This window comes from Oncorhynchus kisutch, linkage group LG6, assembly GCF_002021735.2.
Source record: "Oncorhynchus kisutch isolate 150728-3 linkage group LG6, Okis_V2, whole genome shotgun sequence".
Lineage (NCBI taxonomy): Eukaryota > Metazoa > Chordata > Actinopteri > Salmoniformes > Salmonidae > Oncorhynchus > Oncorhynchus kisutch.
This window is the reverse complement of record NC_034179.2, coordinates 78,028,425-78,041,352: the sequence shown is the minus strand read 5'-3', so window position 1 is coordinate 78,041,352 and position 12,928 is coordinate 78,028,425. Positions and strand designations below refer to the sequence as shown.

At 41.8% G+C, this 12,928-nt stretch overlaps 1 protein-coding gene across 1 annotated transcript in view; it reads right to left on the bottom strand.

Annotated features, from left to right (window-relative positions):
* LOC109892003 (ubiquitin carboxyl-terminal hydrolase 43-like) overlaps positions 1–6,042 on the bottom strand; it is a 90,394-nt gene extending 84,352 nt beyond the window's left edge. Inside the window, exon 1 of the mRNA XM_031827741.1 lies at positions 5,076–6,042. Coding sequence (XP_031683601.1) covers positions 5,076–5,696 — 621 coding nt within the window. The 5' untranslated portion in view covers positions 5,697–6,042. The remainder of the gene's footprint in view (positions 1–5,075) is intronic.
* Positions 6,043–12,928: the final 6,886 nt, after the last annotated feature.

Sequence of the window (12,928 nt, the reverse complement as noted above, 5' to 3'; positions counted from 1 at the left end):
AAGAAATCCAGGTTAGCAGGCAATATTAACCAGGAGAAATTGTGTCACTTCTCTTGCGTTCATTGCACGCAGTCAGGGTATATGCAACAGTTTGGGCCGCCTAATTTGCCAGAATTTTACTTAATTATGACATAACATTGAAGGTTGTGCAATCTAACAGGAATATTTAGATTTATGGATGCCACCCGTTAGATAAAATGCGGAACGGTTACGTATTTCACTGAAAGAATAAACGTCTTGTTTTCGAGATGATAGTGTAACGGATCTCGTCCTCCTCTTCTGATGAGGAGTAGCGAGAAGGATCGGAGGATCAATGCGTAGCGTTGTAAGTGTCCATAATGTTTAATCAAACACAACAGAACACTGGAACAAAACAATAAACGTGAATAAACGAAACAGTGATAACAAACACTGACACGGAAGACAAACACCCACAACTCAAAAGTGAAACCAGGCTACCTAAGTATGATTCTCAATCAGGGACAACAATTGACAGCTGCCTCTGATTGAGAACCATACTAGGCCGAACACAGAAATCCCAAATTATATAAAAACGAACATAGACAACCCAAACAACTCACGCCCTGACCATACTAAACAAAGACATAACAAAGGAACTAAGGTCAGAACGTGACAGATAGTTTCCGGATTCTACCATATTAATGACCTAAGGCTCGTATTTCTGTGTGTTATTATGTTATAACTAAGTCTATGATTCGATAGAGGAGTCTGACTGAGCAGTGGTAGACACCAGCAGGCTCGTAAGCATTCATTCAAACAGCACTTTCGTGCGTTTTGCCAGCAGCTCTTTGCTGTGCTTCAAGCATTGCGCTGTTAATGACTTCAAGCCCATCAACTCCCGAGATCAGGCTGGTGTAACCGATGTGAAATGGCTAGCTAGTTAGTGGGGTGCACGCTAATAGCGTTTCAAACGTCACCTGCTCTGAGACTTGGAGTAGTTATTCCCCTTTCTCTGCATGGTAACGCTGCGTCGAGGGTGGCTGTTAATGATGTGTTCCTGGTTCGAGCCCAGGTTGGGGCGAGGAGAGGGATGGAACCTATTCTGTTACACTGGCAATATTAAAGTGCCTATAAGAACATCCAATAGTCAAAGGTATATGAAATACACATGGTATAGAGAGAAATAGTCCTATAATTCCTATAATAACTACAACCTAAAACTTCTTACCTGGGAATATTGAAGACTCATGTTAAAAGGATCCACCAGCTTTCATATGTTCTCATGTTCTGAGCAAGGAACTTAAACGTTAACTTAAACGTTAGCTTTCTTACATGGCACATATTGCACTTTTACTTTCTTCTCCAACACTTTGTTTTTGCATTATTTAAACCAAATTGAACATGTTTCATTATTTATTTGAGGCTAAATTGATTTTATTGATGTATTATATTAAGTTAAAATAAGTGCTCATTCAGTATTGTTGTAATTGTCATTATTACAAATAAATGTAAAGAAATCATCCGATTAATCGATATCGGATTTTTTTGGTCCTCCAATAATCGGTATCGGCGTTGAAAAATCATAATCAGTCGACCTCTACTGCAGACAGCTGTGGAATTACATAAAAGACCGTTTTAGACGGCCAGACATGAACTCATGACCCTTCTGGTCACAGAGCCACAGCCAAGATGCACACCTGTGTGTACTTAAACACAGAAAAGATCTCATCACATGCATTGAGTGTTTTTCATTACAGCTATCTTGAGATCTCAACTATCTTGACTACATGAAGCCAGCTCAGATTTTTGTCCTCTCAAAATCTGATAGGAGAGTCCCACAAGATAAGAAGGAAGTGGCTATAGATGGAGAGGAGTTGGCAGGGTGTCCAGAGAAGAGTGAGATTGTGAGAAATAATTACTTTTTGGAGGAGAGGAGGTACTCTGAGACCTCTCTGGCAGGAGGTACAGCACTGACTGCACAATAAATGTAATTCAATCTCTGGATGGTATTTTAGTCTGGTATTGTTGTTGGGTACTCTCAATATGCCCCTCATTGACCACCACCCAGACAAAACTTCTCTAACTCCTGACCCCAGCTGTCTCAGCCTCCAGTATTTATGCTGCAGTAGTTTATGTGTCGGGGGGCTAGGGTCAGTCTGTTATATCTGGAGTATTTCTCTTGTCTTATCTGGTGTCCTGTGTGAATTTAAGTAGTGCTTTCTCTAATTCTCTCTCTCTCTCTTTCTTTCTCTCTTTCTTTCTCTCTCTCTCTCGGAGGACCTGAGCCCTAGGACCATGCCTCAGGACTACCTGGCCTGATGACTCCTTGCTGTCCTCAGTCCACCTGGCTGTGTTGCTGCTCCAGTTTAAACTGTTCTGCCTGCGGCTATGGAACCCTGACCTGTTCACCGGACGTGCTACCTGTCCCAGACCTGCTCTCTAGAGACAGCAGGAGCGGTAGAGATACTTTGAATGATCGGCTATGAAAAGCCAACTGACATTTATTCCTGAGGTGCTGACTTGTTGCACCCTCGACAACTACTGTGATTATTATTCTTTGACCCTGCTGGTCATCTATGAACATTTGAACATCTTGGCCATGTTCTGTTATAATCTCCACCCGGCACAGCCAGAAGAGGACTGGCCACCCCTCATAGCCTGGTTCCTCTCTAGGTTTCTTCCTAGGTTCTGGCCTTTCTAAGGAGTTTTTCCTAGCCACCTTGCTTCTACACCTGCATTGCTTGCTGTTTGGGGTTTTAGGCTGGGTTTCTGTACAGCGCTTTGAGATATCAGCTGATGTAAGAAGGGCTTTATAAATACATTTGATTTTATTTGAACTCCTATACTTCCAGTACATTACACTGAGCTAGAGGCAAAGTGATTGAGCCCCTGGCTTTGCACAATGCAGGGTGAAGGTGTGCCTCTAGTTACGCTTACACCTCTTCTCCTCACAGAGCAATTAGCATTTCCAAGAATAAATCCATTGTGAATGTATTGTCCTACTCCTTATCATCTTCTCTTTATCTGGCCTTGAACTGTATGGGAGCTTAGCACAACAGGCCCGGGCAGGGTGGGAAAGCCTGAGGGGAAACTGATACTGTCACCGCCTCCTGATCCACAAGACGATTCACTCTCAGATCCACTCTCAGATCCACACTCAGATCCACACTCAGATCCACACTCAGATCCACACTCAGATCCACACTCAGATCCACTCTCAGATCCAAAATCAGATCCACACTATCAGATCCACTCTCCGATCCACTCTCAGATCCACACTCAGATCTACACTCTCAGATCCACTCTCAGACCCACACTCTCAGATCCACACTCAGATCCACTCTCAGATCCACTCTCAGATATACACTCTCAGATCCACTCTCAGATCCTTTAATGGAGAGTGTTCCTCTCAATAAACAGTCTTCTCTATGGCAATGTTGCCTAACTAACATAATGAAGTGTGTCCAATTCAGAAACACTGTAAATGGTAGTGAGTCAGCCAGGTGCTCATCATCTCAGCGACTGTAATATTAAAACCCAGCGTTCAAAGCCGCCATACCTGGAAAACACTCAATATGACACACCAGCTTTCAAAAGTCTGTTTAGAGTATAGTAAGTCCTTTGTTTATGTTCAAGGTTCTTCTGTGCTGTGAGTGTCTGATGGAACACTAGTGCTAGCTCAGCACTCCAGACAGACACCTGGTAATCCCATGCCCTCAGACTCCAGTGACACACTGTGCCAGCCAGCCACCTCATTACTAAGTGGTGAACTAAAAGCCATCTGGGTAAACCCACAGACTATAAAAGCACTGGAGAGATGAACTCGAGTTCAGGGTAGTAGCTATTGAACTGGAGTTCTGCGTAGTAGCATTTGAACTGGAGTTCTGCGTAGTAGCTATTGAACTGGAGTTCTGCGTAGTAGCTATTGAACTGGAGTTCAGGGTAGTAGCTATTGAACTGGAGTTCAGGGTAGTAGCTATTGAACTGGAGTTCAGCGTAGTAGCTATTGAACTGGAGTTCAGCGTTGTAGCTATTGAACTGGAGTTCAGCGTAGTAGCTATTGAACTGGAGTTCAGGGTAGTAGCTATTGAACTGGAGTTCAGTGTAGTAGCTATTGAACTGGAGTTCAGCGTTGTAGCTATTGAACTGGAGTTCAGCGTTGTAGCTATTGAACTGGAGTTCAGCGTAGTAGCTATATTGAACTGGAGTTCAGCGTAGTAGCTATATTGAACTGGAGTTCAGCGTAGTAGCTATTGAACTGGAGTTCAGCGTAGTAGCTATTGAACTGGAGTTCAGTGTAGTAGCTATTGAACTGGAGTTCAGCGTAGTAGCTATTGAACTGGAGTTCAGCGTAGTAGCTATTGAACTGGAGTTCAGCATAGTAGCTATTGAACTGGAGTTCAGGGTAGTAGCTACTGAACTGGAGTTCAGGGTAGTAGCTATTGAACTGGAGTTCAGGGTAGTAGCTATTGAACTGGAGTTCAGCGTAGTAGCTATTGAACTGGAGTTCAGCGTAGTAGCTATTGAACTGGAGTTCAGGGTAGTAGCTATTGAACTGGAGTTCAGCGTAGTAGCTATTGAACTGGAGTTCAGCGTAGTAGCTATTGAACTGGAGTTCAGCGTAGTAGCTGATGCACTGACTTATAAAGTAATCAAACCTGGCGAAAGAAATAAACAGGTTACCTATAGGCTAATAAATCTTATGAGCTCCAAAGTCATGGATAGTGCTTCAGGCAGCATTTTTTGGAATATAAAATCAAATCAAATGTTATTTGTCACATATTTCATAAACAACAGGTGTAGACCAACAGTGAAATGCTTATTGACCAATATGATAACATTTTCTGTAAATCCCCTCAATATTTTAGGCAAATGTCACACAAATAGTTTTTTATGATGTTAGGAATGACAGCATAGTTGTTTTATGTTGCGGTTTCAATCAAGGTGCAGTCAAGGTATACAGGGGCAGGAGCAAATGGAAATAAAGCAGTTATCTTCACCCCTGGCTCTCTGGTACTTAAAATAGCTTGTCCTGAGTTTATTACATAGTAAGTATATTGTTAGTAAACAGGTATAAGAGCAACTAGATTTAATTATAGCCAATTATAGCCTACCTTGAATTCCACTGACAGTTGAGGGATGTATTCCAGAGTCCAGAGTGCCCTAACAAGTGATGCCAACTGCTCCGTGACTTCACCTCTGGCATGCTGCGTGTCTTCACTTTTAACAATCCCATTAATTCTCCTTCGACTCAAATCCAATTTGTACCGCTCCAACCCGAGATACTCTGCGAGCAGGTCAGTGTTGCTCAAGCACTGGACCACCGCGTTCATGAAACAGGTGTTCCCATGATTTTTCAAGCCTAGAACACCTGGAATTTTGCCACCATAGCACCATAAAACCCTCTCTTTCACCGAGCAACGGGAAGAAGCTATCGAATTATTTTTAACAGAATCATCCCCGGCGACCTGGACATCCTCTTTGATATTTTCTGAGTTGGAACTGATGTTACAAGGTGTTCCGTCACGAAACCCCCCATCGTCATCCTCTGCTCCCTGAACTGCAACATCTCCAAAGTGGGTAAAAGTGCCCAAAGTTTTGATAATTTTATTTACAAAACTCCCCACCGACTTCAATGATTTCTTTCGAAAAAGCCGTCCATGTTTCTGTTTGTTTTCCTTGCGCTTTGCTGCCTTTGACGTGGCTTCATCCTTCACTCTGCAGTGTTTATCCATATCTTTATAATACTTTGCCGATGTTGGAGAATTCTGGAATTAATTTCGAGGCCAGTGTGCCACTTTTCTGCAGAGATTTCCCATCCGGATACCGTGAGGAGGACAGAACACCAGCGCACAGAGGTGAAACCATCGCGGAGCCATGGCACATCAACACATATCGACTCCGTGCAGCCGGTAAACGTCAAACATTTCATCACTTACTGAAACCCTTAATACTTGTTGACCAAATTACATGAGCTCCATCGATGTTCAACATTGCCCTCGCCTTTTCTTGCCTCCTTCTTGCAGCCTTTACGGGCATGTACACACGCACTTACCCATCGCTTCGAACTTCGTCTCGAAAGAGGCGTGTATTCATATGCGTAGTGTGTGACTATTCCCTCCCACTTTGATTCTAGTCCCTGTATCATCAAAGTAGTTTACACGGGCATAGTAGGCTATATAAACGCTGACTCACAAATGAATGTTTCCAGGTTTAACTTTTATTTTCATGAAAACAATCAAGTTGATGTTTCCAGGTTTAACTTTTATTCTCATGAAAACAATCAAGTTCATGTTTCCAGGTTGAACTTTTATTCTCATGAAAACAAGCAGTTTTTCATGGTTGAATGTTGAAACAGTCATATTTTCTTTTTGGCAGGTTTTCTCTGTTAATATAAAATATATGGATTAGTCATGGACACGTTTTTGCATTTAGAACACACACACATATTAGCCAATCATACATTTCCCAATGTTTGGGAACCCCTGCTGTTTCAACCCACTGGCATGAAGGGCAGTGGTGAGGTGCTCACCTGAAGAGTGCAGTACCAACCATACACAACAGATAGAAGGATATGATGGAAAATAAGCAGACATATTTCAGTCAGGTTCATCTCAAACATGAACTTTATGGAGTTTGTTGGTTGGGGAAAAAAACTGTCTTTGCAAAAGCATAAGTGCATTCCTTTTACATTCACAACAATATCATTCAATACCTTGGGGAATGCCCTGGCAGAAATGGAGACCTTGTGAAATAATGTATTGTTAATCTATGCTCAGGCAATGAAATGGGAACACTAATAGGAGTGGGATCTTTAAAGGTCCAATACAGCTTGTTCACCAGTTTGTCATCACCATTCGCCACCTATGTGGAGACACAAAGCATACATTATTATGGGATATCGGTGTTTCGTTTAGTCTGCTGTCAGTGCAGTACAATGGGTACAGTACAGACTATCTCATCTTACAAAGGCTTGATGAATGATGTCTCTGAGAGACAATGAAATGTTGTGGCCTGAGATTACATTGAACTGTATAAACCATACATATGCTGTTTCTTAATTTGAGCCAGTTTCTCACAGCAGGAAAATAATCCTGCAGCAACAGGAAATATTAATTATTATGTGGATTATAAATAATGGATATTTTTCTAGGGGTTTGATACATTCTACATTAGCGTAAATCAAGTCTGAAACTATGAGGTGGAATTTACAAACAAGATTTAAGGTAACGCATCTGTATCTGTCACAAACTGGTCTCCATCGAGGGTGATGTGCATTCCATTAATGTTCTAGTTCTCGTAAGGCAAACCCGTCATACACCTCCCAATAGCCAATCCGTCTCAGAAAATATACAGTATGTTAAATATTACAGGCCTTGATGTGCAGTAAACGAGGATCGTAGAATAGTTGTGTGAAGAACTCTCATTAAACTGCAAAATGCATACAATCACAATGTATAAAATCCACCCAACAGTTTCCAAAAGCGCATGCTCATTATTTTTCAACCAGGATTATAATATACAGAGTCTTTCACAATGACCAGTATTCATTATTCAAACTTTTTAATTAATGCAAGTCTGTGTCAAAATCTCTCCTCCTGTTTAAAAATGTTTATAAGCAGATGTATTGTACATGCCAGCATTTATTGGCTGGTAAATACTTTTGGGAGATTTATAACTAAAGCCTTGACTTTCTCCTAATGAGTCCTTCACAGTATGCAAATAGAAACTGCTACCGTCTATCAAATAGTAAAATGCAGTGGTTAAAACATGGTTGTGTGGGAATGAGCCATAATCATCTCTGGGGTTGGCAGCTGTCTCCTTAGCCTCTCGGCCTCCCGTTGCAACTGTTATTTGAAGTTATTTTTAGACCACAAATACCACATTTCCCTTTTAAAACGCAGGTGCCTTTCTATTTTTTCCCTTGTTTGAAAATGTATTAACCTACAAAGAAGGAGCTCAGGAAGAGTGTAGATTTTACATCCTATGTGATTGTGCTCACCACTTTTCATGAAAAAACATGTGCTCCAGTAGTGTAGAGTTTAGACATACAGTGGGGAGAACAAGTATTTGATACACTGCCGATTTTGCAGGTTTTCCTACTTACAAAGCATGTAGAGGTCTGTAATTTTTACCATGCGTACACTTCAACTGTGAGAGACGGAATCTAAAACAAAAATCCAGAAAATCACATTGTATGATTTTTAAGTAATTAATTAGCATTTTATTGCATGACATAAGTATTTGATCACCTACCAACCAGTAAGAATTCCGTCTCTCACAGACCTGTTAGTTTTTCTTTAAGAATCCCTCCTGTTCTCCACTCATTACCTGTATTAACTGCACCTGTTTGAACTTGTTACCTGTGTAAAAGACACCTGTCCACACACTCGATCAAACATACTTCAATCTCTCCACAATGGCCAAGACCAGAGAGCTGTGTAAGGACATCAGGGATAAAATTGTAGACCTGCACAAGGCTGGGATGGGCTACAGGACAATAGGCAAGCAGCTTGGTGAGAAGGCAACAACTGTTGGCGCAATTATTAGAAAATGGAAGAAGTTCAAGATGATGGTCAATCACCCTCGGTCTGGGGCTCCATGCAAGATCTCACCTCGTGGGCCATCAATGATCATGAGGAAGGTGAGGGATCAGCCCAGAACTACACGGCAGGACCTGGTCAATGACCTGAAGAGAGCTGGGACCACAGTCTCAAAGAAAACCATTAGTAACACACTACGCCATCATGGATTAAAATCCTGCAGCGCACGCATGGTCCCCCTGCTCAAGCCAGCGCATGTCTAGGCCCGTCTGAAGTTTGACAATGACCATCTGGATGATCCAGAGGATGAATGGGAGAAGGTCATGTGGTCTGATGAGACAAAAATGAGCTTTTTGGTCTAAACTCCACTCGCCGTGTTTGGAGGAAGAAGAAGGATGAGTACAACCCCAAGAACACCATCCCAACCGTGAAGCATGGAGGTGGAAAACATCATTCTTTGGGGATGCTTTTCTGCAAAGGGGACAGGACGACTGCACCGTATTGAGGGGAGGATGGATGGGGCCATGTATCGTGAGATCTTGGCCAACAACCTCCTTCCCTCAGTAAGAGCATTGATGATGGGTCGTGGCTGGGTCTTCCAGCATGACAACGACCCGAAACACACAGCCAGGGCAACTAAGGAGTGGCTCCGTAAGAAGCATCTCAAGGTCCTGGAGTGGCCTAGCCAGTCTCCAGACCTGAACCCAATAGAAAATCTTTGGAGGGAGCTGAAAGTCCGTATTGCCCAGCGACAGCCCCGAAACCTGAAGGATCTGGAGAAGGTCTGTATGGAGGAGTGGGCCAAAATCCCTGCTGCAGTGTGTGCAAACCTGGTCAAGAACTACAGGAAACATATGATCTCTGTAATTGCAAACAAAGGTTTCTGTACCAAATATTAAGTTCTGCTTTTCTGATGTATCAAATACTTATGTCATGCAATAAAATGCAAATTAATTAATTAAAAATCATACAATGTGATTTTCTGGATTTTCTCTACATGCTTTGTAAGTTGGAAAACCTGCAAAATCGGCAGTGTATCAAATACTTGTTCTCCCCACTGTACCTAGTCTATTGATGTAAAGAAATTATGCGAGCAAAAAGTATATTCTATTTATACACAAAACACTCCCCCTCAGTTAAAGATAAATAGAAAAGGTGTTTCTTTGAAAGTGCTGCAGTTTGATCCAGAGTCCTGGATCTAAAATATCAGGTCCAAACGTCCATCATGAAGACATATGGATTGTACTCATGAAATACTCAATTATAATACTACGAAAACCAAGCCTCAAGAGAAATGATCTCTGTGGAATACCTCAAAATAACAATATTTTATGTGATGTTAGTGTGCTACTCAATGGATTGCTCTGGTCCACCAGTGAAATATATATGTTTTAAGTTAAACAAGGAGAGATCATTTTCCAATTAGGTTTTCTCTGTGAAGAAGTAAACATCATCCTCCATGAAATGGGTGACAGAGAGCATCTGGTTGCCTGAGTCATAGCTATGCCGTCTGCTTTAGGAACAAACAATCCCTTAGTAGAGAATACAATGCACTGTCATTGTCATTGCATTACGCTACTATGACATCTGGCGCTAAAATATGACCAGTGGCAAGGAGATGGCGCTCACACACGACTCACTGTGCAATCAATAATCCATTGTGTTTCCATGGTAATAACTAAATAAATACTATGGTAGTCATTAACCCAATCAGAGTTTAATTCTCCCTCAATACTTTAGTCTGTTGTACAAATGAGTCTGACCTCAGTAAATGCTCTTCTATATCCTACTGTGGGTGTTCCTTTCTGTCTGTGCTACTAGTGATGATTTGGTACTCCTCAGGGTGGTAGCAGACACTTCTAACCAGAGTATACAGTATATGTTGCTTCTATTTGTTTCACTGTTAAAATCAAATACTATTTGTTAAACTATTAGTCCTTTCTTCATATCAATAGCATTGTAACCAGATTATGTTATGAATAAACATGAGCCAAGGCTTGTGGTTTTTGAAAACGTTGTTTATCGGGTAGGCCCTAACACAGTGAAGAGGTTTCATGCCCACTAACTATAGGTATCTATAATTATATAATTTGGTGGGTACTTATATTTGTCCTATTTCATGCATGTAAAAGTGTGTATTAATATGCATGTGTGAATTGGAAATGTGTATTTTTGCATATCCCAACTCACCTTGAGACAGACACCCTCGGAAAATGGCCATTATCAACGGCGACCCTATTTGTACTTTGTAATGCTCATGGTTCTTCATCGCCATCATTGTTGTTTATCTTTATCTCCATGTTTCTTTATCTCCATTATTGTTGTTTATCTATATCTCCATGGTGCTTTATCTTCTTGATCTTTACCTGTCGCTCCCCTCCCGCTGGCAATCGTCTTGCAGCCTCTGGTGGTGGCGATGGCTGTCACTCACACCCATGCTGTGGGCGTTCTGCACAGTCATCAGCCTGCTAGTCTCAGGAGTGAAGTCACAGATCTTATCATCATTCCAGGCTTAAAGAAAACAACACAAAAAGTCAATGACTGGGAGAAATACAAACATGAATGCGTGACAGAAAGTATTGTTTTTCTTTCATCCGAGTTAAAAATGGCACAACTGTTGTTGCCCAACTAAATCACCACCAGAGGAATGCATTTGCATTTCCAGACAGCAGACATGGCTTACAATAGAAAGCCCCTGAGTTTCTGCTGCTAAGAAATGGAATGGGAAATCCACCACTGATGATGCTTCTGCCGCCAATCATGAATTCCACAGCGTTGCAGCCAGGTCATGTTGGGCACAGTGATATGTAGCACTTCTTCAGAGGTCTCCGTATGCCACATCAAGATGTCATTCTCAGAACGTGGCAAAGAGCTCAGATGAGCCACTGTGAGATATACATCAAGATATATATGTTAAATTAAAGCACTTATTATCAGCCCATAATGAATCGATCTAGCTATTGAAAAAGACTAATATAAATATCATGCTTAACAATATCTACTTTGGAGGACACAGGACATGACTTACAGTAAATGATAGTATACCCCCCTCTACTGGTGTCATTTCAAAAGGCAAATGGGCTTCAAAATGAACAGCCAGTCAAACGGAATCAGTTCCCTATTTGTATTCAGTAGGGGACTGACCCTGCACACAAATGGAATGTGATGGCGTATATTATGTGACCTTTTAGCCTGTTGTTTCACTCACATCATTCACGGCGCTGTTATGGCTGGAGGTGATCAGGTGATGAACTCCTCTTTGAAGTCAGTGTAGCTGAAATGGCAGATCTGTGTTGCCTCTGTGCCCACAAAGAACTGGTGACCATCACCACGGGGCGCTATGGATGTCACCCCTTTCCAGCTGAACCTTCCTGCCAAAGAGAGTAGAAACCAAAGAATACATGTACAGGTAGTGTTCCTTGAGTAGTACAGTGGTGTATTAGATGCTTTTGGAAAATGCACACAGGATTACTAAAGTGAGAGAATAACTATAAAAGTGAATAAAGACCTCCATTCCAGACACTAGACTCACTTGATGTGTTTGAAGTTGGATGAGGATCCTGAACAGAGTGAACGTGCCATCTCCTGAGCCGAGAGTATGTTGCCTGTCTTCAGCACAGACTGTGTTCACCTCATGTAGATAACAAGGGGAAATGCATGCTGAGTTCTGAGTTTTGTACTGCAGTCTATCTAACTAAGCCAGATATTAAACTCCACTTACCGTGTTCCTTTTTTGAAGCCACCTTGCTGAACTTCTGTTTCACTTGGCCACGGCCCATTAAGAAGCTTGGTCTTGAGACTGATTTTCAGGATATCCCCACTGGTGCAACAGTATAAATAGTATAGCTGATCCCAGCCTTCCTCAGGGATCTGTACCATGAAGCAATAGTAAGTTATTCAGGCTGCAAACTGCAGTATGCTGAGGAAATAGCACTCTCACAAATGTATCAGGGCTCTACAGCCTACATTTTCCAACATAGGTGCACACGTGCTCCTTGTATGAGAGGTCAGCATAGAGCCCTGTGTATGTGTTAGTGCACTGTATGTTCTGATATTGTAATTTGTATAGAACAAGAAGGCCCGCACTCTGATAAAGCTCCCAATTCACAGATTTATTGACAACGTTTCGATCCGAAACGGATCTTAGCCGATTTATGACCTGACGAAGATCCGTTTCGGAACAAAACGTCAATAAATCGGTGAACTGGGAGCTTTAACAGTATGCGGGCCTTCTTGTTCTATACTAGTATTCTTTATTAGCCCAGCACCTATGTTTGTAAGAATCCGGTATGACCACAAACTCTTCTGATATTGTAATTACCCAAATGCATTTCACAATTGTTTTCAGCTGCCCTGTCTGACATTCAGTGGACCTAATCTTGTGGGGAAGATTACATTCCCAAACGGGGAGAGTGTCGCTACAA